The sequence below is a fragment of the Esox lucius genome, chromosome 10 (assembly GCF_011004845.1).
Source record: "Esox lucius isolate fEsoLuc1 chromosome 10, fEsoLuc1.pri, whole genome shotgun sequence".
NCBI classification, from domain to species: Eukaryota; Metazoa; Chordata; class Actinopteri; order Esociformes; family Esocidae; genus Esox; species Esox lucius.
Genome location: NC_047578.1, coordinates 8,373,044 through 8,398,604, shown reverse-complemented (window position 1 = coordinate 8,398,604; position 25,561 = coordinate 8,373,044). Strand labels below are relative to the sequence as shown.

The 25,561-nt window shown below is 43.6% G+C and overlaps 3 protein-coding genes across 3 annotated transcripts; 2 read left to right on the top strand and 1 right to left on the bottom strand.

The window, feature by feature from the left end:
• The first annotated feature begins 12 nt into the window (after positions 1 to 12).
• On the top strand, positions 13 to 12,866 carry ppp1r10 (protein phosphatase 1, regulatory subunit 10). The gene is given in 18 exon segments (XM_034294904.1): positions 13 to 102; positions 286 to 582; positions 4,839 to 4,952; positions 5,357 to 5,443; positions 5,595 to 5,782; positions 5,937 to 6,020; positions 6,141 to 6,290; positions 6,534 to 6,642; positions 6,903 to 7,006; positions 7,406 to 7,527; positions 7,639 to 7,957; positions 8,181 to 8,427; positions 8,548 to 8,623; positions 8,777 to 9,037; positions 9,871 to 10,000; positions 10,105 to 10,456; positions 10,458 to 10,498; positions 10,585 to 12,866. Coding segments are annotated over 16 exon segments (2,541 nt in total). The 5' UTR covers positions 13 to 102; positions 286 to 582; positions 4,839 to 4,845; the 3' UTR covers positions 10,749 to 12,866.
• Positions 12,867 to 15,763: 2,897 nt separating this feature from the next.
• Positions 15,764 to 18,812, top strand: agr2 (anterior gradient 2). The gene is given in 8 exon segments (NM_001304048.1): positions 15,764 to 15,826; positions 16,208 to 16,344; positions 16,622 to 16,685; positions 16,831 to 16,883; positions 17,264 to 17,340; positions 17,548 to 17,611; positions 17,742 to 17,825; positions 18,483 to 18,812. Coding segments are annotated over 7 exon segments (516 nt in total). The 5' UTR covers positions 15,764 to 15,826; positions 16,208 to 16,220; the 3' UTR covers positions 18,533 to 18,812.
• Positions 18,813 to 19,576: 764 nt separating this feature from the next.
• On the bottom strand, positions 19,577 to 25,211 carry tspan13b (tetraspanin 13b). The gene is made up of 6 exons (XM_010873196.3): positions 24,941 to 25,211; positions 23,599 to 23,766; positions 22,182 to 22,262; positions 21,406 to 21,519; positions 21,025 to 21,135; positions 19,577 to 20,764 (listed from the first exon to the last, which is right to left on the bottom strand). The coding sequence occupies exons 1-6, from the start codon at positions 25,001 to 25,003 to the stop codon at positions 20,690 to 20,692; spliced, it is 612 nt and encodes a 203-aa protein (XP_010871498.1). The 5' UTR covers positions 25,004 to 25,211; the 3' UTR covers positions 19,577 to 20,689.
• Between the last annotated feature and the right edge of the window lie 350 nt (positions 25,212 to 25,561).

Here is a 25,561-nt window from a genome sequence, read left to right as displayed (position 1 = left end):
CCCCAAAAGCGCATGCTCGAACACGCTTACGACTACGAAAACGTCATAGGGTATAAATATCAAGTCCCTCCCCTTCTAGCTCATTCCTGGATTTGTTCTGAGGTGAGTAACGTGTAAAGAAATGCTGCTATTTTGAACAAAAACGACTGCGCATGTACTAGTTTTTAAACATAATCCATCATAAGAAAAACTTCAAAGATGCAGGTGTGTATGAACACACTAAGAGAAAATCCTTAGTGAATGTTTTTTTTAAGTGTTTTTCGTTCTGTGTGCTCTTTTTTCCAGGTCTTTGTCTGAAGAGTGGCCGTCGAGGACTTTGAACAACCTAACTCATATCTTAAATTTTTTTCTTCAAGTAATGGACATTTGATACTATTTTTGCCTCCAGTTTGTTCCAGAGGGAAAAGCTAGCTTTTAGCTGCCACAACCCCGCCCATAAAAGCAGTTCAGCCATAAGATTGTTAACGTTATAAAACCATGAAGGTTAACGATATAAAACTGATGTAACAAGAGATCTGTTGCTGTAAAGCACACTATAAGAGTATATATAGCAACCCGAGACGCTGAGGAGAGGTATTTATAGTAAGTGTTGATTTTCAAACCAATCTGAAACTAAATTAAAATTGTCATTGTTTAGTCTAACGCTGCTAGCTGGCCTCCGTACGGGCTAACTAGCTATCGTAGCTAGCCATTTGAAGCTAAAATACAGGAAATGCTAACCGTAAAAGTAGTTTATGAGCTCACACATGAAAGTCAACGGGGTGGTAACGCTCCGTTTCTTTGTGTGTGAGACGGAAAAATAAATTAGATAGTAAATGTTTAAATTAATCATAAGCAATCTATTCATAAAGATTGCCGCAGGCTCAGCTAGGAAATGTTCATTTTTTATTTTTTTTTGCTTAATCTGATTTTTTTCCCTCTGCTAAATTCATAGGGGAGAGCTCATTGGAACTAACACCCACCGCAATCTACACATAAAGATTGCTTAGTTTGAGGATTACTGTACGGACTGCACTGGAAAATTTGGTCATTTGTGGTAGTTTTTTTGCTACTTTTATTGTTATGGTCGATAACGTTAGAGCAGAAAATAAATTTCCCCAGGTGTCCGACATTTATACGGCAATCTGAGGATAAAGATTGCAGGATTGAAAACGGGGAAATGTTGAGGCATTACAGTATACAAGATAGGTTTTGTTGGAATAACATCAAAATGGCGGACTGGTTGTCGTTTTGTCCTTTGAACACTCGAGGCAATAATGGCTACAGTGTCTGGAGCGACCGGAGTTGACTTCCCAGAGACGAGTAACGATTTCTTCTCGCTGTGTCCGTGTCGCATTTGTAGCCGTTGTAACTAGCTTTCAACCTGGTTTGTAGGTAGTAAATGATCCTCCGGTCGTGCTATGTGATGAGAGGCTACTGTAGGTATGTTGTTGTGACCGGCTTCGCTGGAAAACATTGTTCTTATGTTCTAGAGGCTGTGGCAGCCACGAAACTGTTAACAAAAGAGGGCAGGGCTTAGATGTATTTCGGTGGAGCACGGGTTAGATTTTTTTTTAAGCTAACAACACCCTCCCCCTAGCTGGAACTCAGATAATGAACGGGATCATTCTATAGGGTAGGGCGCGCGTTACGGTGTCATGCGTAGTGCAATAGTTCTTGATATTACTTTGTATTAACTCTTATTAATATGTGGCGTGTTTCAGAAAGACATTCAGTTGTATGGCTTTTCAACCCTCGTTTTATTTCCATTCATTCCAGTATGTTAATGGATTTTTTTGGTGGAGCTGTCTGATTTAGACAAAAAGCTAAATAACAAATGCAGCTTATAATGTTCATATGAATGTATGTTATTTACCCAAGTAGAAAATTATATTCATGTAACCATGATTGTCAGCCACAGATAACTCCATTATGTAAACAAAAAAAACTTGATGTAGGCAGATTATTGAAGCTGTATTGTGACAAGTATTTGTTACACTGTAATATAATAGATTTTACTAATCTAGGATGAGATTTTCTACTGCACTGAAAATGTTTGCTGCACCAATGCCTTTGTGAGTTTATGATGATTTACTTCTTGTCCACTATGGTTGAATAGGCTCCTGTCTTAACAATAACTTTCTGTTGACCTTCTGCGTATGTAACAGTTGTGACATTTTCAGGAATTGTGTGTTGTGGAGTTCTGAGACTATATAAAACTTCTACTACAACAGTTAAACGGGTAAGACCAAACTGATTTCCTCACATCATGACATTGCAAAATTAAATACTTGAATATTATCCATGTAATACTTGGATACAGTAATTCAAAGTATATAATAATGAACAGTCATAATTATATTACAATGACCTTTAAAAAAATCAGATAACGTTCAGTTATGCATTCAAGTAATCAAAATGCATGCATATAGAGTAAGTCCGGTCCCTACTTTTGTGCGTGTTATCAATTTATAATTTACTCCGTTGTATGCAAGGCTAAGCATAAACAGAAGGCTATTTCACAGCAATAATTGAATAGCCTCTTGAAAAGAACTCCGTATGGAGGATCCATTCATTGTCACTGGATCGGACACTGAGGCTGGTCTACCAGTGTTGCCTTTATATGGCAGTGCAATGACATTGGTAGCTCAGGTTAACTCCCGGGTTTTATTTTTTTGCTGCCCCAGTTGAACTTGATATAATCAATTACTCTTACAAACATTTCATTTATTAATAGCAAACCAATGGTTGTTTTGTGAATTCGTGAAACTACAACAGCCCTGCAACTGAATTTACACAATTTATGAATTGTATTTTAGTATTCATGTTCTTTGATCCTTGAATTATTTAATTAAAGCAGCAAATTAAGTCGTTTAAAATGTGAGTTTCAGTGCAGATGTGCTTATTGTATATTTTATATAGTTTATATAATTCCATACGAAGCTGAAGGGGGCAGAGAAAGCTAAAAAATACAAAGGCGTTTACCTCCTTTTGATTTCAGTTGGAATTGTTTTGAAATGTATTCTAAGCGAGAACAAGTGGTAATCATTGATAATTCTTCAGTTCAAACATAACCCTGTCTTGCTCTTTTAATCGTAATCAATTGACATACTGATCACACCACTCACACACTAAGGGGTTTACCGCATAAGATCAATCATGTAAAAAATACCAATACTTACAGCAATTCAAGTAACGTCCTTTAGATAACTGAAATGTGTAGCGCTGTGAAGAATAGAGTTCTTCTGTTGAACCAGCTGCACTTCATGGAGTTCCTGTGCTACCTGAGACTACTGGTGCTATGACTGCACCTTTCTCCGTCCGTGAGGGAGCTGGTCAGTCATTCCAACCACCAGTTTCAGTGCACCGGCGAGCCTGAAACTGAATGCCGATTGCCTTTCAGTTGGAGGGCCTTCTGTGTGTTTCTGAGTGTCTGTTTAGCTATGAATATGTATTACAGTTTTTGTGAAGCAGATGCGTTTATGCATTTTCATGCTGCCTTCACGTCCTGTGGGAAGTGAACCCACAACCCTGGTGTGGCGAGAGCCTGCTTTACCAGCTGGCCTACATGAAACCACAGTTTTTTTTTCCTTCTAATTATTAGATCTGCAATCTACCCAAAGGACAGCATTTCTCTGCCTACATCTACAAACACATAACTTGTAACATCCTCCCAGTAACCAGGGTTGCAGTGTTCTAGTGTCCAGAACTTATGTCATGCTTTATGTCATATGAAAAAGAGTAGAGTGTTCAAAAGGTTCCTCAATGGGGTTCTTTTTCAGAGAGTAGAACAGTACAGGTTAAGTATGGTCTAACCTGACCAGCACCTAACTTTCAACCCCCACCACAGTTTAGCCCAACTGGTTGTCTTGCTCATACCCGGGCCTAATCACCCATGTTTATTTTTTTTTGTGCACTTTCATAAACCTGTTTAGGTTGTACTTGTTAAGGCAATCACATGAATGGGAGGTTTTGTTGAAACTGGTTTGTAATGTTTTATCAATCTGTTGAATAAAGCATAGCTGATGGAGTTTATTGCTGCCCTCAAGGACATTCTGCATTAAGCTATTCTAAAACACAGCCCAACATGCCATTTCCTCATACTAATGTGTTGAATTGTCTCTTTGTATATTTTCTCCTTTTCTGTGTTTTATTGACATTGAAAGAGAATATGAACTAGCAGCATGACCTTTATAAGCAGGTTTTGTGATAGGTCTCTCAGTAGATAGAAGGACACAGCCTGAAACAGTGTGTTCTTGGTTTTTCCCACTTCTCCCTCATCAATGGGGATCAAACACACAACTGACATGTGCCATCGTCAGAGAAATGTAAATGCAAGTATTTGTAGTATGAGGCAACAGATCATACAGGGATTGGCTCATGGTATTCACAGTACACGCATGTAATGCGAACGATATGTAGTCGGTTTGAAGTTAGTTTGGAATGTCACTGGCCCCATATGTCTTGTTTTGGCAGATTTCAGAGCTAGAATTTGATTGTGGGTGTTTTGACACATGCCTTTCTGCAGTCACTCTGGGCTTTTGTGGCAGGTTATTAAATGATTCATACCGTGCCTCATGGATTTTAGTAGTGGTTGGTTGTATGGTTGATATGAGTCTGGAAGTGTTTTTTGGCGCAGTACCTGTCACCTTGTAAGCTGCTGATTTGTATAGGATCTGGTGGCAAACATATTTTCTAAGTTCCAAAGAGCTCTCCCAAAACAAAGTTGCATCTGACATGCCTGGAAAAACTATGCCGTGCAAACAACCCTTCCATTGCATATTAAAATGAACAGTGTTTAGTAATCATGCATTTTGAGGTAGTATCCTGTTAAGTGTTTATATGTCTTCCTTTTTCAGAGCAGAAATGGCCGTGGGCCCAGTGGACCCCAGAGAGGTCCTGAAGGGAGTAGAGAACCTACTGGGGAAAGATGGAGAGCTCCGTAGCCTGGAGGGGGTACCCAAAGTCTTCAGGTAATCAACAACAACAAAATCTACTTTTGTCTTTTCTGTTCTATTTTAGTTTTTATACCATTCCTGACCTCATTTACTTACCCTTAAAAACAAGTGTTTGCCTTTTATATAAAAATACCAGTAGTTTATGCTGTTGTTTTTGGCTGTGTATTTCAAAGCCCTTCAATACACAGGCAAAAACCTGTTTGACATCCTGTAATACCCAAGAATTTGTACCCCAGTCTAACCTCTCTACTGCTGTTCATGTACAGTACCAGTCACAAGACATACCTGTTCTGACTGCTACTGTACATATTGTTTTTTTATCATTTAAAAACCTCTTGATAGCCAGCCTAGGCTAATGGTAGTGTTTTCAGTTCTTTCTTTCTGACCATCAATTTCTTTCTTGGATGTTTTTTCTGCAGTCTCATGAAGGCATCTAACAAGATGGTGAGCCGGTGCATGTACCTGAACATCCTACTGCAGACCAAGTCCCATGATATTCTCAATCGGTAAGGTCTTCTGCCATATTATTTGGTTAATTGATGACCATATATTTTTTATGGTCTCATTGTTTTAATAACGTCACTAAGGACTCTGAAAAAATTGGCAAGTTCAAATCTTGATTTTTCTTGATGGGTGGATTGTCTTCCTTTTGTTCAGGTTTATCCGGGTGGGAGGCTACAAGTTGCTGAACGCGTGGCTCACCTACTCCAAGACGAGCACCAACACCCCTCTGCTGCAGCTCATCCTGCTGACACTGCAGAAACTCCCCCTCACCGTAGACCACCTGAAGCAGAACAACACTGCCAAGCTGGTCAAGCAGCTCAGCAAGAGCGGAGAGACTGAGGGTGTGTTTCTGACAAAACTTCCTGTTCGTGGTTGGTTCTGCCCGATCTATTGCAATGGGCTGACCTCACTTTAAGCCAGGTCTCCGTAGTGGCGTGTGTGCCGTAGGCATCAGTGGCCTGAGGTTGATGTTTACCTGTCATCTCTCTGTTCCAGAGCTGAGGAAGCTGGCCGCTGTGCTGGTGGACGGCTGGATGGCCATCATCCGCTCCCAGAGTGTCTCGGCCAGCTCGCCTTCAGGTAACCACTGCTCCCTTTTCCCACGCTCTCTCCATCAGCTTCTCCTCCCTCCCTCGTCCCCTGTGCTCTCTCATCTCTACATCTGCGTGACGCCCTTCCGCTCTCTCTCCTCCTCCCCAGATAAAAAGCGAAAGAAGGAGGAAGGGAAAGTGCCTGTCCGAGATGTGAAGGCTGCTGATGGGGGGAAGGCGGCTGCGGCGGCTGAGGAGGAGAAGAAGAGGGACAAGCCCAAAGCTCACGCCCCTAGTCACGCTAAGATTCGCTCCATAGGTACGCCTTGTTTCTCTGCTCTTCGCAGCCATCTATCCTCAGTCGTCACGTTTGGTCCCACAGTGGGCTGTCTGATTAGCAGAACACTACTCAGTGTGTGAAGGTTGCTGCCCGTACCCACTCACTGACAGACAGGCCACAGTGTATTGAGGAAATATGCTTACATTATAGGGAGGCCGCTCCTGTGGTTCTAGAGGTGGTTCTGTGTTATGTCCTGACCCGGTCCTGTGTGCTGTCTTTCAGGCCTGGAGATGGACACTCCTGCCCCTGCCCCAGTTAAGAAGCCCCCAGTGGCCCTCCAGTTGGGGGACAAGTACAACATCAAACCAGCCCAGGTCATCAAGAGACCCAGGTAAACTACAACTACTTGGAGTGCGATAACAGTAGAGTGTTCGCTGCCCTCCTACGGCGCACCAGCGAATAGCAGGGTTTAGATTGCATAACTGTCAACTCAGTGCTGCCCCTAGTGTTTGAAGTTAATACCCCTTAACCTAGCACTGGCTTCCTGTTTCAAACTGTCCTGTCTGTTGACTACTAATAGAACATATTTGGAACTATTAAGCACTGCCCCTCAGAGAAACCTCAACATTTTATGGTCTTTCTCTCCAACAGTTTGGGTCCTCTGGATGCCCCCCCTGTGGAGAAGAAGTATAAACCGCTCAACACCACACCCAACCAGACCAAGGAGATCAAGGTGAAGATCATCCCGGCACAACGTAAGTCCTCCACAGATACAAGTATGTACCCATCTTTTTGGACCCTTCACTGCCTGTATTACATTAGAGCACACTCAACAACATGTAATAGATCTAACTCTCCGCCCAAATCACAAATGATCTCTTAAAGTCCTTCACAGTTCAGCCAGTCTGTGTTCTCTGTACTTCTCTACAAGGGCTATTTTCTGTTAGATAGCCAGACCCTGCTATGAATATATTCCTGTACATTGAGTTGCTTTTTAAAATTGAATTGGAAGATTTTCTGAAATGAGTCCTTGCCGTGAACCGTTAGATGAGACAGCTCCATGACATTATTGGGATGTAATTCACCCCCTTTTGCACACATCTCAGTATGTAGACTGTTGGTGATGTCACTAATCTCCAACCTCCACTCTGCAGCTCTTGAGGGAACAGGCTTCCTGGATGCCCTGAACTCTGCTCCAGTGCCGGGCATCAAGATCAAGAAAAAGAAGGGGAGGGAAGGCCGAGACCCCAAAGCTGTTTCTCCCACCTCAAACAAGGTAAACCCAGGCAGACCGACAGCTACTCCGTCTCTACACATCTGTAGGAAGGCTCGTGCAAACAGGAATGCGGTATTGACACTCCTTTTTCTCCTTCCCTCGTCGTCCCAGCCTTGTCCGTTTGACAGTAAACCCTCCTACCCGTCGTCGCAGGGTGGGGCCAAGCCCACCTCCCCGGAGACCCAGACTGCCTCCACCACCCCTCCCCACGAGGTCCCGGTGGACCTGGATCAGCCCGGAACCCCGGTGCCAGCGGATGACCCGGAGGCCATGGACACGAGCTGCGAGAAGCCCAACGCCCTGGCCGAGCCCCGCGGCGACGACGAGTCTCAGTTGACCAAGAAAGGCAAGAAGAAGAAGAGCGTGCGCTGGGCCGAGGAGGAGCAGCTCAAAGAGTACTTCTACTTCGACCTCGACGAGACCGAGAGAGGTGAGAGAACGAAAAACAACGGTAACTTCATTTAAGTTTGGTTTGGTGTGTGTTGTGTGTGTTTTGCACGTCAACCTGTGGTTGTGTAGTCAAGACCACTAAGGTAGCTGACCGTTTGGTTTAGGTTTGGCTTATTCTCCAATAGCTCTGTGTCCTAGTAAGACCTGTTAACGAGGTTGGTCCGGTCAGACGTCTAACGCCCCTCTGTCTCCCAACCCTCCAGTCAACGTCAACAAGGTGAAGGACTTCGGCGAGGCGGCCAAACGCGAGATGATGATGGACCGACAGACGTTTGAGATGGCGCGGCGCCTGTCCCACGACTCCATGGAGGAGCGCGTGCCCTGGAGTCCCCCACGGCCCCTGGCCCTCACGGGCACCCTGGTCAACGTCGGGGCCAACAGCACGGAGAGGCTCACGCAGAGGGACCGCGAGACGGGCATCCTGCAGGAGATCTTCCTCACCAAGGAGAGGTAGGGAGGCGCGCGCGCGCGCACACACTGCTTAGAATGACTTGATATGATGTGTCCTAGTGGGTTGCTAGATGCTGTGTGTTCTCCAGTGTCTAAGAGAACCTCCTCTCTTCCCTTCAGTGTTCCAGACAGTCCCCACGAACCCGATCCGGAACCTTATGAGCCCATGCCTCCCCGCCTCATACCCCTGGATGAGGTGAGAGGCCCTTTGGTGCAGTATTGTCAAGGACCAATCCAAACTAGACGATTGGCTCGTATTTCCAAGTGACGTGATAACCGTGTGTTCAATACGCCCACGCGGTGTCCCTGCTGTTGTCTGACCCGTGCCCTGACCCGTCTCTCCCTCCAGGACTCCACCATGATGGACGACGGCTACATGGAGCCCATGGACACATCGTCCCAGCCCGGCTCCAGCGTGGGGCCCGTGGGGGCGGAGGGCTCCAAGCTGCCCCCCATCCTGGCCAACCTGATGGGCAACCTGGGGGCCAACAATCTGCTGGGAAACCTGGGTAACCTGGGCAACAGCGGGCCTAGCCCCCAAGCCCAGGGCGCCCCCAGCGCGCCGGCCACCCCCTCTGTCAACGTGCAGGAGCTGCTCACCTCCATCATGGTACGACACCACCTCCTCTGTCACTCGGCTGGATGTTTCCATACTTCGCCTCCACATATTATAGTAGAGTGTATAGAACTGTATTATGGTAGAGTGTATAGAACTGTATTATGGTAGAGTGTATAGAACTGTATTATAGTAGAGTGTATAGAACTGTATTATAGTAGAGTGTATAGAACTGTATTATGGTAGAGTGTATAGAACTGTATTATGGTAGAGTGTATAGAACTGTATTATGGTAGAGTGTATAGAACTGTATTATGGTAGAGTGTATAGAACTGTATTATGGTAGAGTGTATAGAACTGTATTATGGTAGAGTGTATAGAACTGTATTATGGTAGAGTGTATAGAACTGTATTATGGTAGAGTGTATAGAACTGTATTATGGTAGAGTGTATAGAACTGTATTATGGTAGAGTGTATAGAACTGTATTATGGTAGAGTGTATAGAACTGTATTATGGTAGAGTGTATAGAACTGTATTATGGTAGAGTGTATAGAACTGTATTATGGTAGAGTGTATAGAACTGTATTATGGTAGAGTGTATAGAACTGTATTATGGTAGAGTGTATAGAACTGTATTATGGTAGAGTGTATAGAACTGTATTATGGTAGAGTGTATAGAACTGTATTATGGTAGAGTGTATAGAACTGTATTATGGTAGAGTGTATAGAACTGTATTATGGTAGAGTGTATAGAACTGTATTATAGTAGAGTGTATAGAACTGTATTATAGTAGAGTGTATAGAACTGTATTATAGTAGAGTGTATAGGACCCTGGTCTGTTCTCATGTCTATATGACTGTTAACTGATATCCTCTCTCCTGTAGGGGGCCACTGGGGGCCAGTCTACTGAGGACCTGATCAAACAGCCTGACTTCTCTGATAAGATCAAACAGCTGCTGGGCTCTTTACAGCAGACCCAGAACCAGGGCTCCTCTGCTGGACCTCCGCCAGGAGGTACGCCTCTCTTTACGTGTCAGACACCTACTTAAGCAGCCAAACCTGTGTGTTATTTGCATAGCGGTGTGTTTCTGTGTTATTAACAGGCTGTTTGTCTCCAGTCAATCAGGGGCTGCTGGGTCACGGTCCAGGCATGAACAACATGAACAACATGAACAACATGAACATGGGCATGCCCATGAACGGAGGGGGGTACCCCCCGGCCGGCAAACCCCCAGGCCCCGGGGGCCCCCACTACAACCACCCCCCGCCCCCACATAACCACGGCCCCCCCGGCTTCAACGCCAATCCCCGAATGATGGGCCCGCCGCCTCCCCAGGGCCGCGGCGGAGAGAACGGAGGCAACTACTGGGGGGAGGACTCCATGAGGGGAGGCCCACACCGGGGCGGAGGGGGCCACTTCCACCGCGGGGGCCGAGGGAGAGGCGGGGAACAGGGGGGCTTCAGGGCCAGAGGGCGGGGGGGGCCCCAGAGGAGGACATAACAACATGGGAGGTGAGTGGAGTTCAGGTGTCGGTCTCACAGGGAAACGTCTTTAGGCCTGTGTGTTGTTCTAACGGTTCTACCTCGTCCCCTCCCAGATATGTCCAAGAGGCCGGTGTGTCGCCACTTCATGATGAAGGGAAACTGCCGCTACGAGAGCAACTGTGCTTTTTACCACCCGGGCATCAACGGTCCCCCACTTCCCCCCAACCACCCGGCCCACAACCAGTACAACGACCACGGGCCCCAACACGGCCACTAGGCCCAGCCTGGAGAAACTGCGTGGGCACTGACGCGACCACTACCCTCTATCCACCACTACGCGGCAGGACTCTGAGTTCATGAGCTGCTGGTTTGGATTCACTACTGGAACTGAGACAGGCAGGCCAGAGGGGCCTTGTGAAGGACCCGGCTGTCTAACGGACGTGAGAGGCTTGGGACTTGTTCTGCCTCGCCAGCTGCTCTGCTCCGGTCATCTCGGTGGGATGCTTTTGCAGGCCTGTTGGAAGAAACAGGTGGTGTTTTCTTTGCTGTCCTCCCCCTCTGTGGCCAGGACCTTAATAAGAAAACTGACCAGTAGGAGAGGACACAGGAGGTGGAGGGCGGGGAGTAACACCTGTCATTCATTTCTCTACTACTACTTCGTCTCTAACCCAAGATGTCCGTCAAGAATTTCTTGACCTCCTGCAACAAAACTAAAATCTCAACCTGTGCGTTTAAACTCCTCTGTCAGGGATGGAGGAATAATTTTTACGCGAGAGTAAACGAACACACCCGTCTGTGAGCGCACTCATTTCCTGGATGTGCTGAAGTCGACGGACTGCTCTAGCTGTTAGATGATCACTAATATGTTTATATAGATGTTTTATTGTGATCATTTTAAACCCAGTGACTTCAGGTTGATGAAAATATACAGTAACACCCCCCCATGACCACTAGGACACACTGTTGATGTCCCGAATCAGTCCTGTCCAACACTTATCTCAGTCCACCCAGCTCATATTTATCCCATAATTCAACAGCACTAACCTATGAATCTGTGGAAACATCTCCAGAATGTCTCAGTATTAAGTCAGACTTGTTTAAGCTAAGTAGTCATCCTTCCTTCCATCATTCTAATCTGTAGTTGTATAGAGTCACTCCAGGCCGACATTGGCCTATTTCACCATGTTCCCCTGACAGACAGGATCTGTAGCCAACTGTCAGCTAAGCACCGTCTTTCCCTTCTAAATGAATGTTGCTCTGTGTACAACTGTGGTTCCTTGGGTGTTCCAACTGTAGTCACAAATACTTGGCTGAGTTCCAATGTTCACTACACTGTTTTAAGACCTATGACCAGGTGGCGCCTGCCACTTTCTACAGTTAAACCAGAAAAAAATGAATGTGAAGTTGACCAAATATTAGCGTATTGTCATTTTAGACAGTTTTTGTTTAACAAGTTCCCAATAGGCAAGAGTTCAGAAGCACTTTACACCAAAAAGTAAATAATTAGGACCAAATCCCAGTTTTGGGCAGACAGGCCCTGATTGGAACCCTGACCTGCAGCATTTCCCCTTAAGAACAAATGAATAAACTACTATTAGAATGAGATTGGAACCAAACTGTCCCTTTAAAAATGATGACTAGGTACTGAGCAATGCTACTTGAATGCTACGTGTTGTTTCCAACCAGTTGACATCAATCTGTCTTTTACAGGAAAAAACAATAGGAGAAAGCTTTGCTTGACTTGACTGAGGCTTTTACTAAGAAAGTTCCGTTATAGTGAGAGTTTTCCTATCTGAAGTTCAGGCCTAGTGAAAGCCTGTATACCCGTGATACAGTTCCACCATGTAAAAGGTCCCACCTAATATAGCTAGGTGGATTTTATCTTCCCATGTGACAATCATGTCTTTCAAATGTCCCCCCAGAGGCCCAATGACAAAATTACACAGTCCCCTCGTAGTAGCTTCTTCTGCACATGTCGGACAGTTAGAGATACACACACACACACACACACACACACACACACACGCCTTTGTATTATCTTGTGTGTGTGGTTCATGTAGGTGATTTGTGTTCAGTCAGTGTTAAGTCCAAAAGGTATAAAACTAAGAATCTTTCTCTGGGTAAACTATTTCAGATTGTTTTCTGTGAAAACAGTGGCCTTTGTGTCTCTTGTGGGACTGTCATTATGTCAAATTGTTTGCGGTTGGATTTATTATTTAGCCTTTTTATTTTGATACAATATTGAGTTGGATCTCTACAAATTGAGGTCGACATTTCTGTTAGGTGTTTGTTTTTGTGTGTCTGTGTACACAAACGCAAACATACTCACATTCATACGCATATACATATCAGTATGAGGTTTTTGTACATGTATTAATAAATGTCCTTAAATAAATGTTTCTGTCTTGATATTTATTTCCGGCGTGGATTTAATGTCATCTTTTATCCGGGTGGTTTTTAAAGTCATACCAAGATAACCGTCATTTTAACTTCAACATCCGCATTCAGATTAGTTTAATCAGAAAAACCATGCTAACCCAGGCAGCGCAGTTGCTAGCAAAACATTAAAATTGTCAGTATGCCCCTCTGACGCACTTCATAACCCTACATCCTATTAGGTCCTATCAGCCAATCAGTGAGTGACTGTCTCAGCCAATAGTGATGTTAGTTACAGCCTGGTGTGGTGAATGGAAGATCCGTGTTCTCAGGGCGAGGCCAGAAACAGGTGGCAGCAGACGCAATGTATGTTTAGGAGTGGCTTCAACCCTGCCCTCCACTGCAAATATTGACCTGATGACTGATGGAGCTGTGGAAGTTAAGGACACCTCAGCACTTCGGGAGTTAAGGACACCTCAGCGCTTTGGGAGTTAAGGACACCTAAGCATTCTGACAGATGGAAAGAAGAACATTCTAGTACAAAGCTTTAGTCAAGGACACAAGGCATTTTGGCTGTGAGAGAAATAGACTATGGAAATAAAAGGCAGGGTGTTGGTCAGAGGTCTACTAGGTCTTGCTGGCGGTCAGTTGTCCTGCCTGACTGGTCAAGGAGTTGGAAAGTAATTATAATTGTGCATTACCAACTGAGCACAACTAAGCCCAAAAAGACAACGTATTTCAAAATATGTCTTACAGTGAAAATATTTAATACAATCACAAAAGTCTTGTGTTTTACTTCTGGGAAAATATTTTTGAAATTAATTCTGGCGATTTGGAAAATCTGCTAAACAATCAGTAGAAAAAGCCCTAAGTACACCTCAGCATTTATCCCCTAAATGATAGAATTTCTGATGCCATGGATTCTGGTTGAACTATTCTGATTTTATTAGTGTATAGTCTGACTCAAGGCAATCTCTACATCTCTATGGCTTTATTTTGCTCTTCTATTTAGATGCTACAAAAGCCATTTGCAATCAAATGCTGTCTTTGTTATTATACTATAGATGAATCTGGTCCTTTGATGAATACGGCCTAAACTCTAACTAGTATACTCACGGATAGGGCAACCATCCAGGCTTTTTATTAATTCCATCAGTGTCAGTGTTAAAAGTACATGTCAACAAAGAGCTGTTTCCTGGGTCAGCTTGAGTTCCTATCAGGTAGACTACATTTCCCTACAGACTCCATTTCACCAATGCTGCTATCCATAGCAACCTCCAGTATGAGCGCAATCTGAGAACTTATTAAGGACTATCTGAAAATGTTCCTCAGAAATAGCCTTGTTTTTATGCCATGTATAAGTGAACTGATCGCGACCATAGAAAAAGACTGATTCATTCATCCATTAACTCCAGAGGTGTATTGGTGGCTGTAGAGACCCTGAGTCTTGAACAAAGGCCCTCATTGATCCGTTGCTATCGCATTAGTCCTGGTCTGTAGAGGCTGTGGGTAGTGGGGTAGTCTGTTGAAACTTATATCTCAAAGGAGATACTGTGTTCTATGGAATCCCAATGACTGACTGAATTCAAACAACTTCTCCACCATTTCTGTGTTATGAAGTGTTTAGAAAAAAATGAAAAATCTCACAAACAACCAAATGTATCTATGTCTCAGTGTTGTCAGAATGCTTACACCTGTGATATGGGTCTGTTAGGACACTGGAATAACACTGTCAAGTGTTTTCCTCCCTTTTTGTCAGATGGCGTTCCATCCATGTGGTCAGAGAATAGAGCATACAAGAGTAAGATCTTTGTCTGGGCAGATCCTGGTTCCCTAAACAAGCCCAGCTGATTCCTCATGAGATTAACACAAAAAGTAATCAGTGTGGTGGAGTTTCTTCCTCCACTTTCTTCTGTTTGGGCCCTCAGGCCAGGCACACACGAAGAAAACAACCGACACAAAGACTGCAAACAACCATGTGGGCACAGTAGTTAGTTAACTCTCCAATCGTGACAAGTTTCCTCATTTTTTACCGGGCTTTGTGTTCAGTTGGATAACTGGACAGCACCTCAGGTAACTTAAGTAAAATGAGAGCTGTAATGGGTAGTAGATCAGTAGTTCCTCTGGTGTAGATAGAGGGAAAAAAACACACTGTACCCCTCAGAACCCTGGGCCTCTGGCTGTGGGCAGAAACGCTTTTTCACTGCCCAATGCTGATTTCTACATGTGTATGATACACTACATCCACAAGAAACAGCGTGTCTTTAAGAAAATAAGTATTTTGTTAATATTATTAACAAAATACTTATATAAGTATTTTGTTAATAATATGATTATTGTGCAGTACTTAACCAATTAATAATCATCTAGGGACATTGTGTTAGCATATATAGCATCACTAAATATCCCTACCAATTGTCAATTTAAAAAGTAGAAGTAAAAACAATGCCTGTTATTCTCCTTTAACCCTCCTAAAACACTTTGTTTATTTTATGAAAGGTCAATTAATGTGAAACCTGTCAGTCATATGGATCTGATCTGAACCAATCATGAACTGACTAATATCCCTCTTATCAAATCGGATTCCTAGATTTAATGCTGACCTGTCCTTTGACTTCTATTGGAATTGACCGGTCCTGTTGCATATTCATTGCGTTAAACTCCATAAAAACATACATGTTCAGAACAACTCTACCGCAGCCTGCTTATGGCAAAAAAAAAGTAGCAATGGTCTCAATGAAATACCTCAGGAATGTTGTATCATTGCAATAAAGTTGCAGGAAGTAAAAAGACCCAAAAAGAACGGAGCTGCATGCCCTCCACACAGATTCCATGGGAGCCGTTGGAAAAATGATGGGAGGGGCCAGCAGGTGAGCTCAGGCCAGGTGTATAAGAGCAGGTCCCGGTGGGAGAGGAGGGACACGGCACGAAGAGGAGCTGCACGCCACAGAAGACGGACAAAGGTACCTCAGAGAACAGGTAGGAAATAGATCTCACCCCACACCACACAATGGAAGCCTTCTTCTCCAAACACACCTCACTCCTCATCCTCTCCTCACTCCTTTATCCACCTACCGGATACCTTTCCTGGAAAATACTGTGGGCTCTTTCAAAACTCCTCCAGTCAGAAATGTTGAAACAATCTGAATAGCTGCAATTCTGCATTCATCCACTCAAAGATCTCCACTCTGCCTCTGGGTAACAATAGTGTGCTCACTGAGACGCAGAATAGAGTGCCGATATAAGATGAACTCGGTAATTATAATAAATGATGTGTTCAGGTGACCTGATACTGGATCATCACTCCTCCCTGCTCTGACAGGTATGCTGAACCACGTCTTCTTGTTTGTTTCTTCGCAGAAAGGTTGGAATCATGATCCGAGGGTTGCTTTCGGTTCTGTTGGTGGTGGTGGCTGTCAGCGTGTGTCCAGCGATGGCCAAGCCTGGGAAGAACATCCCCAGTAGGGGCAAGAGGATCCCTCAGACTCTGTCCAGAGGTAACTCTACCGAGTCTCACCCTACCACCTTTTACCGTTTCTCAAAGATTGACACAGCCGTTGGAATGAATGGATGAAATGCATTTTTTGAGGGGAGTGAAGCACACATTCTCCTTCTTCTCGATATCAAAGCTTTGCAATATCAGTGTGAATATTTAGTCTACAGGGGCAGTGGAGGCATGTCTGTTTCACACAACACATCTCTACACTAATGATCCGTACTGTGTCCGGTTCCTGAGCAGAACCCTCCTAACCTTGTTCCATCTGTGTCCCATAGGCTGGGGTGACCAGCTGATCTGGGCTCAAACCTATGAGGAGGCTCTATACTGGGCCAGGGCACAGTGAGTGAACAGACTTGAATGGCTTTAGGCTAAATGGCTAACTGTTTCCTTTGAAGTTCACATGGGTATTTATAATGACAAGAGAACAAAGTCCCCTGGATTCTTGTGTTGTTCTATTGTAACCAGAACTACTTTATCTCCATAGGAACAAGCCTCTGATGGTCATCTTCCATCTGGAGGATTGTCCCCACAGTGCAGGCAAGTCCCTGACCTTCAACCTTGTACTGCTACCCTTCAGCAAATAGGCTGCCGCTGTAGCACATTCTATAAAAGACCCTGAGTCGTAGTCGCTCCCTGACTAGTTATTAATGGATTGATATTGCTATGTTGTCCTGGCATTCTTCCAAATCCTGACGCAGCATTTGTGCAGTATTAATCAATCTTAGTGTCAGGACTTGTTTAAACAATCAAGCTTGTACTTGAGCAAACATGGCTCCATTTGTTTGCCAAGGTGGTATACATCCTGCTGCCTGGATGTATGGGAGTGCTCAATAAAATAAAAATGTGGGCATGTAACTGATAGTCAATCTTTTACAATCTTTAATGATGTATTTTATATGTATGTTTCACGTATTCAGCTATGAAGAAGGCATTTGCTGAAGAAAAGAACATCCAGAAGATAGCTGATGAAGACTTCATTGTCCTCAATCTTGTGGTGAGTTTAAATGTTTTTTATTTTCTAAAGAAAACATTTACAGAATCATAATTAGCGAAAGAAAACCTAGATTCAAAATATTGAATATAATATTAATTGATAGAATTAGATTTTATGCATTAAAATTTTACATCACCGTTATTTTTATATTGCTCCCATAATTCTTTGCATTTCAAAAGACTTGAATTTCTCTTCCTGTGTCATCAGTATGAAACAACAGACAAGCATCTTTCCCCTGATGGTCAGTACGTTCCCAGAATCATCTTTGTCGGTAAGTGATTATATCACGTTTAAGCAACCAATATCATGTCCGTGGACTATGGCTTTTATATCGTCCATGAACACATTATATTAAAGTTACAGATCTGAATCAGTGGTTGTCTCTCCCCATCTCCCCACAGATCCATCTATGACAGTCAGAGCCGACATCACAGGACGCTACTCCAACCGCATGTACGCCTATGAGCCTTCTGACATCAAACTCTGTGAGTACAACTCGATCTCCATCTTTTGACAGTTTGGTTGTGTACGAATAGTACACATTGTTTTGATTACATCAGTACCTCATAAATGTGAAATACTTATCACTGTTTAAATATTTAAGGTTTTTATAAATGTAAGATAATAAAAAGTCTAATCATGCTGTAAGTTTAAGCAATATGGCATGAGGGCGTGTGGTATATGGCCATTTTACAGACACATTGCAAGATGTCTGGATACAGCTCTTAGCTGTGGTGTATTGTCCATACATATCAAAACATTGACATGTCTTATTGCTATTTTAAACTGGTTAACCAGTAGATAATTATGGGATGTCATACCTGTGGTACACAGTCTCATATACCACAGCTATCAGCCAATCAGCATTTTGGATTCGAACCACTTAATTGCTAATGCTCTTTAAATTAATTCTGTGATATTGAATTTGGCCATTGGTACCCTCTCCAAAAATACTCACTACTCTGTGAACAACAACCTGCTCCTGAATGACACTTATGTGACTTGATCAAGACTTTCGTGCCATCCTTTCCCATTTCCATGTTGTTCTATTTGTTGGCTCAATCTGAAATTGCCTTTAAATGCCTGTATTGGAGACTCTTGACCCCTTGTGAAAGACTCTTCGTTGTCATTTCCTCCTACAGTGTTGAGCAACATGGAGAAGGCCAAGCAGCTGCTGAAGACTGAGCTGTAAAATCCTGACATCGTCCGATCATGTTACTTACTGTGACTTTCATGTTTTAAAAACATTCTCAGAGCATTCTCTAAAGGTATTCTGGAGTCTTTGAGTCAGCCAATGTCACACCAACAACGTTTACTCAACTTAACCTGTAAGCACTGGAAACAACTAGCCTAAAAACTTCACAAAACACAATGGCATTTCAGAAATGCTGTTGTTTCTCCTGATCCTATCTGTCTTTGTAATGTATTATTGTACTGAGATGTTTTTTTAAATTAAATGTAGTGCAATTCATACACTGTCATTGGGAACCATAATTTGATTGTTTTTGTGTTGCTTTGTGTCACAACAACGAAAGTGAAATGGTAATTGAAATGAAAGAGACTGTGTGTGCCAGCGTGTGGACATGTAGTGAATGCTTACCATAGACACACATCACCATCTGGATTTGGATGTTTCAATGTTTCAGTGTAGTAATTGGTGCAGAAGACAAGCGTGGTATATAGGGAGATAATTGGTCTCTAGACTAAAGTCGAATAACCCAATGCTGTGTTGCCAAATTTCCCCCCGGCTTTCTTTTTGGTAAAAGGCCATATTGGTCTAAGTGTTCCAACAGAACAGAAAAAATTGGGCGGAAGTGTCACAAAATGTATTAATTCAAAATAGATTCCCCAATAGTGGTGCCCATGCTACAACCTGCTCCAGGGCCCTCTCTCTCTCTCTATGGTGCTGGTATCCTGGTCACGCCCTGAACGGGTGAGCGGGAGAGGATTTGAAAGGACTTTTCTTGAGCCGCTCTCTGGTTGCCTAGTTACCAAATATATGCACACGCACGTACACACGCACACACACACACACATACACGCACTTGAAGAGTTTCTTGGAAACCTAAACAGTCCTAGCTGGATACCACAAGTCACTGGATGCCACTGGCAGACGTCCAAGAAACAGGACGGACCAAATCGGCACCAAGAAATAAATGAAATCTAACATCACCACAGCCGGGGATTGGTGGAAATGGTTGAATGTGTTGTTGCGGGGAACAGAAACAGGGTGTTACATATTTGAACGTTGCCATTTTATTGTGATTTGTTATACAAAGGCTGAGGTGCACAGTTCACAGAACCATCCGGGTGTTAGTGCCAGAGGAGACATGCAGCAGACACAGGCCGACCTAACATCACACACATCAAACATCGCCCAAATCATAACTACTAATTATCTGACAATTTTCTTGCACACAAAAAGAAATACTAATTCTCATCATGTCATTGTCTGAAATACCGGCGTCATTCAGTGGTGACATAGTTACCATTCCAGGTGACATAGTGAACCTCTCTCGTCAATGGGGTGGATTTTAAATATCCAATGTTTGGTATGTAACAGGCTCCACCCCGAACCTTCTGGCCCAAGCCCGGCATGCCGCTGATCATGTGACAGGCCTCTCTTACAAACCGGAACTACGGTCGTCACAGCGTCATCTGACAACTAGGATTTCTTTAGATGTGTGACAGGGAGCAGAGCCACGTGAGCCGTTTATGTAAAAGCTACACAGGTCATGTCTCTGACTGGGAGCGCTCTGTGTCCCATTAGGTTTACATGCTCACGCGGCGTCTTGAATATGCAGCAAGGTCATGTTCATTTCGATCCCTGGAAGTCTGGACCCCTGTTGTGTACAAAGCACGTGAACGATCACTTTTCATTTGTCCTCTAAGAAGGTAAATGAGTCTCTTATTGGATCTGTGAGGATAGAGTGGCTCCGCTTGGTCGCATCACTTTTCTTTCGTCTGGTGCCCACTAAAATACGACAGTCATTTTCCAAACAAAGCAATCAATACCTGTAGCACCGCACAAAGTCCTGCCACTTCGCTCAGCTGGTGAAAACACACACACACACACACACACACATCACAAGAATATTTACAGACACAGCCCCTAAAAGGATAGCCAAGCCTCCTCCATCTGAACAGCTTCCTGGAGGTGCAGGCTTGTGCTCCGGCCCTGCTTCAGCCAACAACTGATTTAGCTGAGCAAGGTCCAGATGAGCAGCTAATTTGTTTAGTGTTACAGATAAAGGGAGGGCAGGAGCAAAAGCCTGCACGCCCAGCAGCTCTCCAGGGGGAGAGTTGGCCACTCCCAGGACAGGGCACAGAGCTAGGCAGTTGCCAGTGGTTACAGGAATGCACTGGGATTTGCTCGAGGGTCTTTCTGGTTCCTGTAGCGGTACGTTAGCCACACCCCCAAGATCTGAAACAGTACAAATAACAGCCAGTGTTCTTATAACAAATACCATGGATCTTGGCCTATTATAATAGACTGCGTACTGAATACATACATTTTCATCAGTATTGCTATTGTTTTCTAAACAGCAGCTCATGACAGGGCAGTTTGCTGCAATGCATTTTATGGGGGGATTTTTTTTTTTAAGCAACCAGTATATACAGAGCATTTATTTACTGGCTGACACGACAGAACACGGCCAAGGCTGTGTAAAACAGAGACCTCACCTCAGTGAAGCTGAAGAAGAGGCCGATCCCACCCACAAAGCGAAGAACCTCCCCTGCATGTTCCTGGATCTGCTGGGCACACGGCTGACAGGAGAGGTTGTGGAAACAGGCCTGCAGAGGGACACGGAAAAACACCACGGTGATGAAACACAGAGTCAATACTCAGGCGATCATCTTTACAGCCTTCAAAACATACTGCCGGTCCCAACAGAACCAACCAGATAAAACATATAAACAGTTTATTTAGGTCAGAGCCATAGACACACAAAGTGTGTATAGCATTAGTCATAATTACAATATACAAGCATCTGTAGGCCTGCACACACCAGAGCTTATGAACAACAGAGTAAGGATTGTGACTGTTTATTCGCTGGTTCTTACAGCGCTGCATGTTCCATTCTGGTCAACCTGTCGGAAGCCACAGCAGTTGAGACTTTTCTCCACGTCTCCCTGGGTTGTGTGAGAGTTATTCCATCCCACCTCCAAAAGGTGTTCCTAAAACACAGGTACAGCCCAGAAGAAAATAGAATAAAACTAAGTTTGGCACTGGAGATCTTTAGTGACCTGTAGGGAAGAGAAATACCTGCCTTCACCAGTAGGTGGCGCAAAATGGGACCACATTTACCAAGTGTACCACAAATCGGACTTGGTTGACGGCGATTTTAATAATTAATATGTACATACCATGACTGGGCTGTTTCAGTGCCCCGCTAAGCTGTCTTGCAATAAAGGCACTAAACATATTTCTATAGTACACTCAGGTATACAAAAACATACAACAGTCCCTAAGCGCTACACAATCAAGGGATACTTAAGGTGGTAGATCAGTATTCTCCAGGATATTACACCATCCCATCCCTGCCCTGCCCTGTGGACAGATACAGTGTGGTATAACTGTAGTATTCCACGGCATACCAAAACATACTACTTCAATCTACCACTAGTCTCAAAAGGGTTCTGGATTTTGGATGGCAGGCACTTCATCTGTGTCCCAAGAGTAAGAGCAACTTATGGATACTATTTTTAGGAATCTGGGTGCGGTATGAAGGAAGTTAATGTGGCATTTGTGCATTAGTAACAAGCTTTTGAGTAATGACTCATTGCATCCAGCCTCTGTGCCGATGCTGTTGCATGTGATCGAGGCATTTTCTCCCCACCTGCTGTTCTTTGTTGATGGCCAAGCAGGCGCAAGAGACGGAGAACTGGACGATAAACACCATGAAGAGAATGATCATATACTGGGGTCCACAGTCAAGGAATAACAAACACTAATACGCACATTCTTAGCACAAACCTTTTTCAACCCAGTTACTAACACTAACATAGGTAGAGGCCACTTCTTGTCAACAGTTAGTGGGCTCCAACTGTACTCTTTATTTTAAAATGATTACCATGTGTTGTATTGTGACAATGTACTGTGGAACTAATACATGCATCACCAGTGATTGATCACTAATAACTTTTCATACAATCACTGAGACAGAATCCATGGGCTCAACAGTGTCTCTGCAGGTTGTCTAGAATTTGTAATGGGATACAGGACACGCTCTCCCTGATCGCGTTGTAATATGCATGCTATGCATGAATGGAAAAATCTACTGGGATTGTTCCACTGCATAGAGCTAATTACGGTTAAGTCAACAGCAGAAAAAAAATTAGGCAAAAAAACAATCCATCCCAAAAGAACTCCAAAACATCTCAAATTGAAATGAAGCATAGAGTTTGAGCTTTTGTTCTCTTTTGTTGAATTGATAATGCTACTGGAAATAACAGTGGCGCATTGTGGCCCTGTTTGTATTCCAAAAAGGGATACTAGAAATCATTAATGTTTGGAAAAAGACAGACATGATCAAGTAGCCCATTCAACTTTTATCAGCAAGCCAAATATATAAATGCATTATCTAAACTCCAGCTTTGAATCCGACATAGAAATGTAAAAAAATAGAAACAAGCAAAACAGATGTCAGGACACAGGGGAGCATAGTTCTAAAAAGCTATCACTTCAAGCAATTTCACCATTTCTAAAACGTTCTCACTTTTTGGCTTCGTGAAGGCTAGTGAAAAAAAGAAGCGAACAGGACTGATTATCCAAAGGACTGTGACAAGGAGATGGCAGGGGAGGTGCAAACACATACGTTTCACCCTGCATTTCAATGTGCTCCACTGCAATGTGACTGCATAGGTGAAAGGTGTCTGGGAGGCACACTCAGAAGAGAAAGAATGGCATGTTTCATAAACAATGCCATGCTGGTTGGTGGTAACACTCAAAATATAACCAAGCCCTGAAATGAAAATGTAGGCTAAAAACACATGCCCGTCCTCGAATAGGAAGAGAAACAGCATATCCAGAAAAAAACATCTGAAATGGGACAATCAGATTTTCCACTTTAAGGCCAAATAGATTATACCACATTATCTTCCAGATCAAACAGGAGTATTTGTCCTGGTTTGTGGCTTTTATAGATTTATGATTATTTTTTTGTCCTAGACTAGGCTTAATCTGTGTTGAAGAAAACTGGCCCAAAATGTATTAAGTGTGGTCATGAGGTCAAATCTGCCTTGGTGGAAGGATACAAAGAACAGGAGGACCTGGTGGTGCTTCATCGCTCCAATGAGGCCCACTAACGCCACAAAGAACAAGAACACGCCCACCCCGATGACTCCGCCCACCACCTGGAAGCTGGACACGAGGCCAAACCACTTCCCCCATGCCGCGATGCCGATCATCAGCAGACTCACCATCTAAAGAGGAAGAGACAGAGTAATGAACAGAAATACAAGTAAACAGGCGGACAAACACAGATGGACAAAAACAGAGACAGACTCTCTGCACTCTTAATCTCCATCTGGCACAGCCCAAAGAGGACCGGCCACCTCTCAGGGTCTGGTTCCTCTTGAGGTTTCTTTCTAACTTTGGACCACTACAATGGAGTTTTTTTACCCTTCCTGCTCGCTCGTCAGGGTTTCAGGCTGGGTTATCTGTAGAAGTGCTGATGTAAAATGGGGTATATAAAATGAATTCAATTGAATTTGACTGCCACAACAACTCTAAAGAAGACAACTCCTGGAATCAAGTATGAACAGTAAAAGTCTCCTCCTTCAGTACAGACCTGTCATCACTTTCTGATTATGTCAGCGTACCAGAGGGTACAAAGTAATCTGTGTGTATGTGTGTACTTGTGGACATTGGCCGGAAACGGACCAGAGAGGCCTATTGGTCATGGGACGTAATAAAACAGAGCGTGACGTCATTATGATATGACCAGTCAGGAGACAGAAGCCACCTCAGAAGGCTTTAGAATTAGAAACAGCAAAAGTCACATGTGGGACCGCATTGACTATCGCTTAAGCATTCATTTCCCTGGACATGTTAATTCAGAGTAAATGTAGGTCAACACTGTGGCTAGGTTTTAATGCCACCACCACACTTCATTTCCTTTTTGGACCGTGGCACATTGAGTGGTACACTAGTCATTTGAGACCCATGTCAATGCTACGGAGTCTAGACTCAACAGACACATAACATGGCCCATTTCATGTGGTGAGATATCAGGAAAGGTGGGCAGAGCTGAACAAAAACAGGATGCACCCTTGCATTGGAAGTGACAGACAGGAAACGAGATACAAAAGGAAGAGGAGAGAATATGTGCTTTATATATTTAAAAGTCTGCTATGTTTTGGGACCGAGGTTGCCTTTGCCGAAACAGGAGACGCAGAACCAATTCCAGACAAAGACTGAATAATTGATAGAACCCAAGCCTAGTCTGATCCAATTGTTTAAAAAGGCATCAAACAACTTTGTTTCTTACATAAAAGCACAGAACGCATACCAAGCGGCATCTATATTAAACCCAAGACACCAAACTTGTTAGCGTAATAATGATCCATATGGCCAATTCTGGAACCGCATACTCACAACATAGAGGATATTGAGCGCGCAGAGGGAGTGCTTGGAGCAGGTGAAACCGGCGCAGCCCATCCTAGCGATTTTTATATGAATCCAAGCAAATAAAAGGATACAAATTATATGTTAGAACAAAATAAAAACCAAAATATCCCAATTCGAGGTGTATCGTTCTCCCGTTCACAAAACCGCGTCGCAACATGACATGCCTAGCAGGGCGGGTCGCCAGCGAACAGAAGGAGGTTGCGCCGCAGCTGCTATTGTGAGCTGATTGGATACCGCACTACGTTTGTCATTTATGCAAATTATTGCAGAGATTCAGTGATAAGAACGCTTTGCAAATTGTTTACTAAAAAGTATGATAATATATTTTGTATTGTATTCTTATTATTTGTTCCTCCGTCTGTTCCTCCTCTGTCATCAACATGAATAGTTTCAAATCACCTTTAGACCTTTACTTATTTAAAGCGTTATTTTTCCTTGCAACAACGCTAAGAACAGATTTCTATTCACAGCAACGACCTGGGAGCAATGATGGGTAACTCTCGCTCAGGGACAGGGCTTAGGGTTTAGAGCCAGTGGCCAGTAAGTTTCGCTTACTAGCCGAATTCTCTTGACCACTAGGCTACCCTG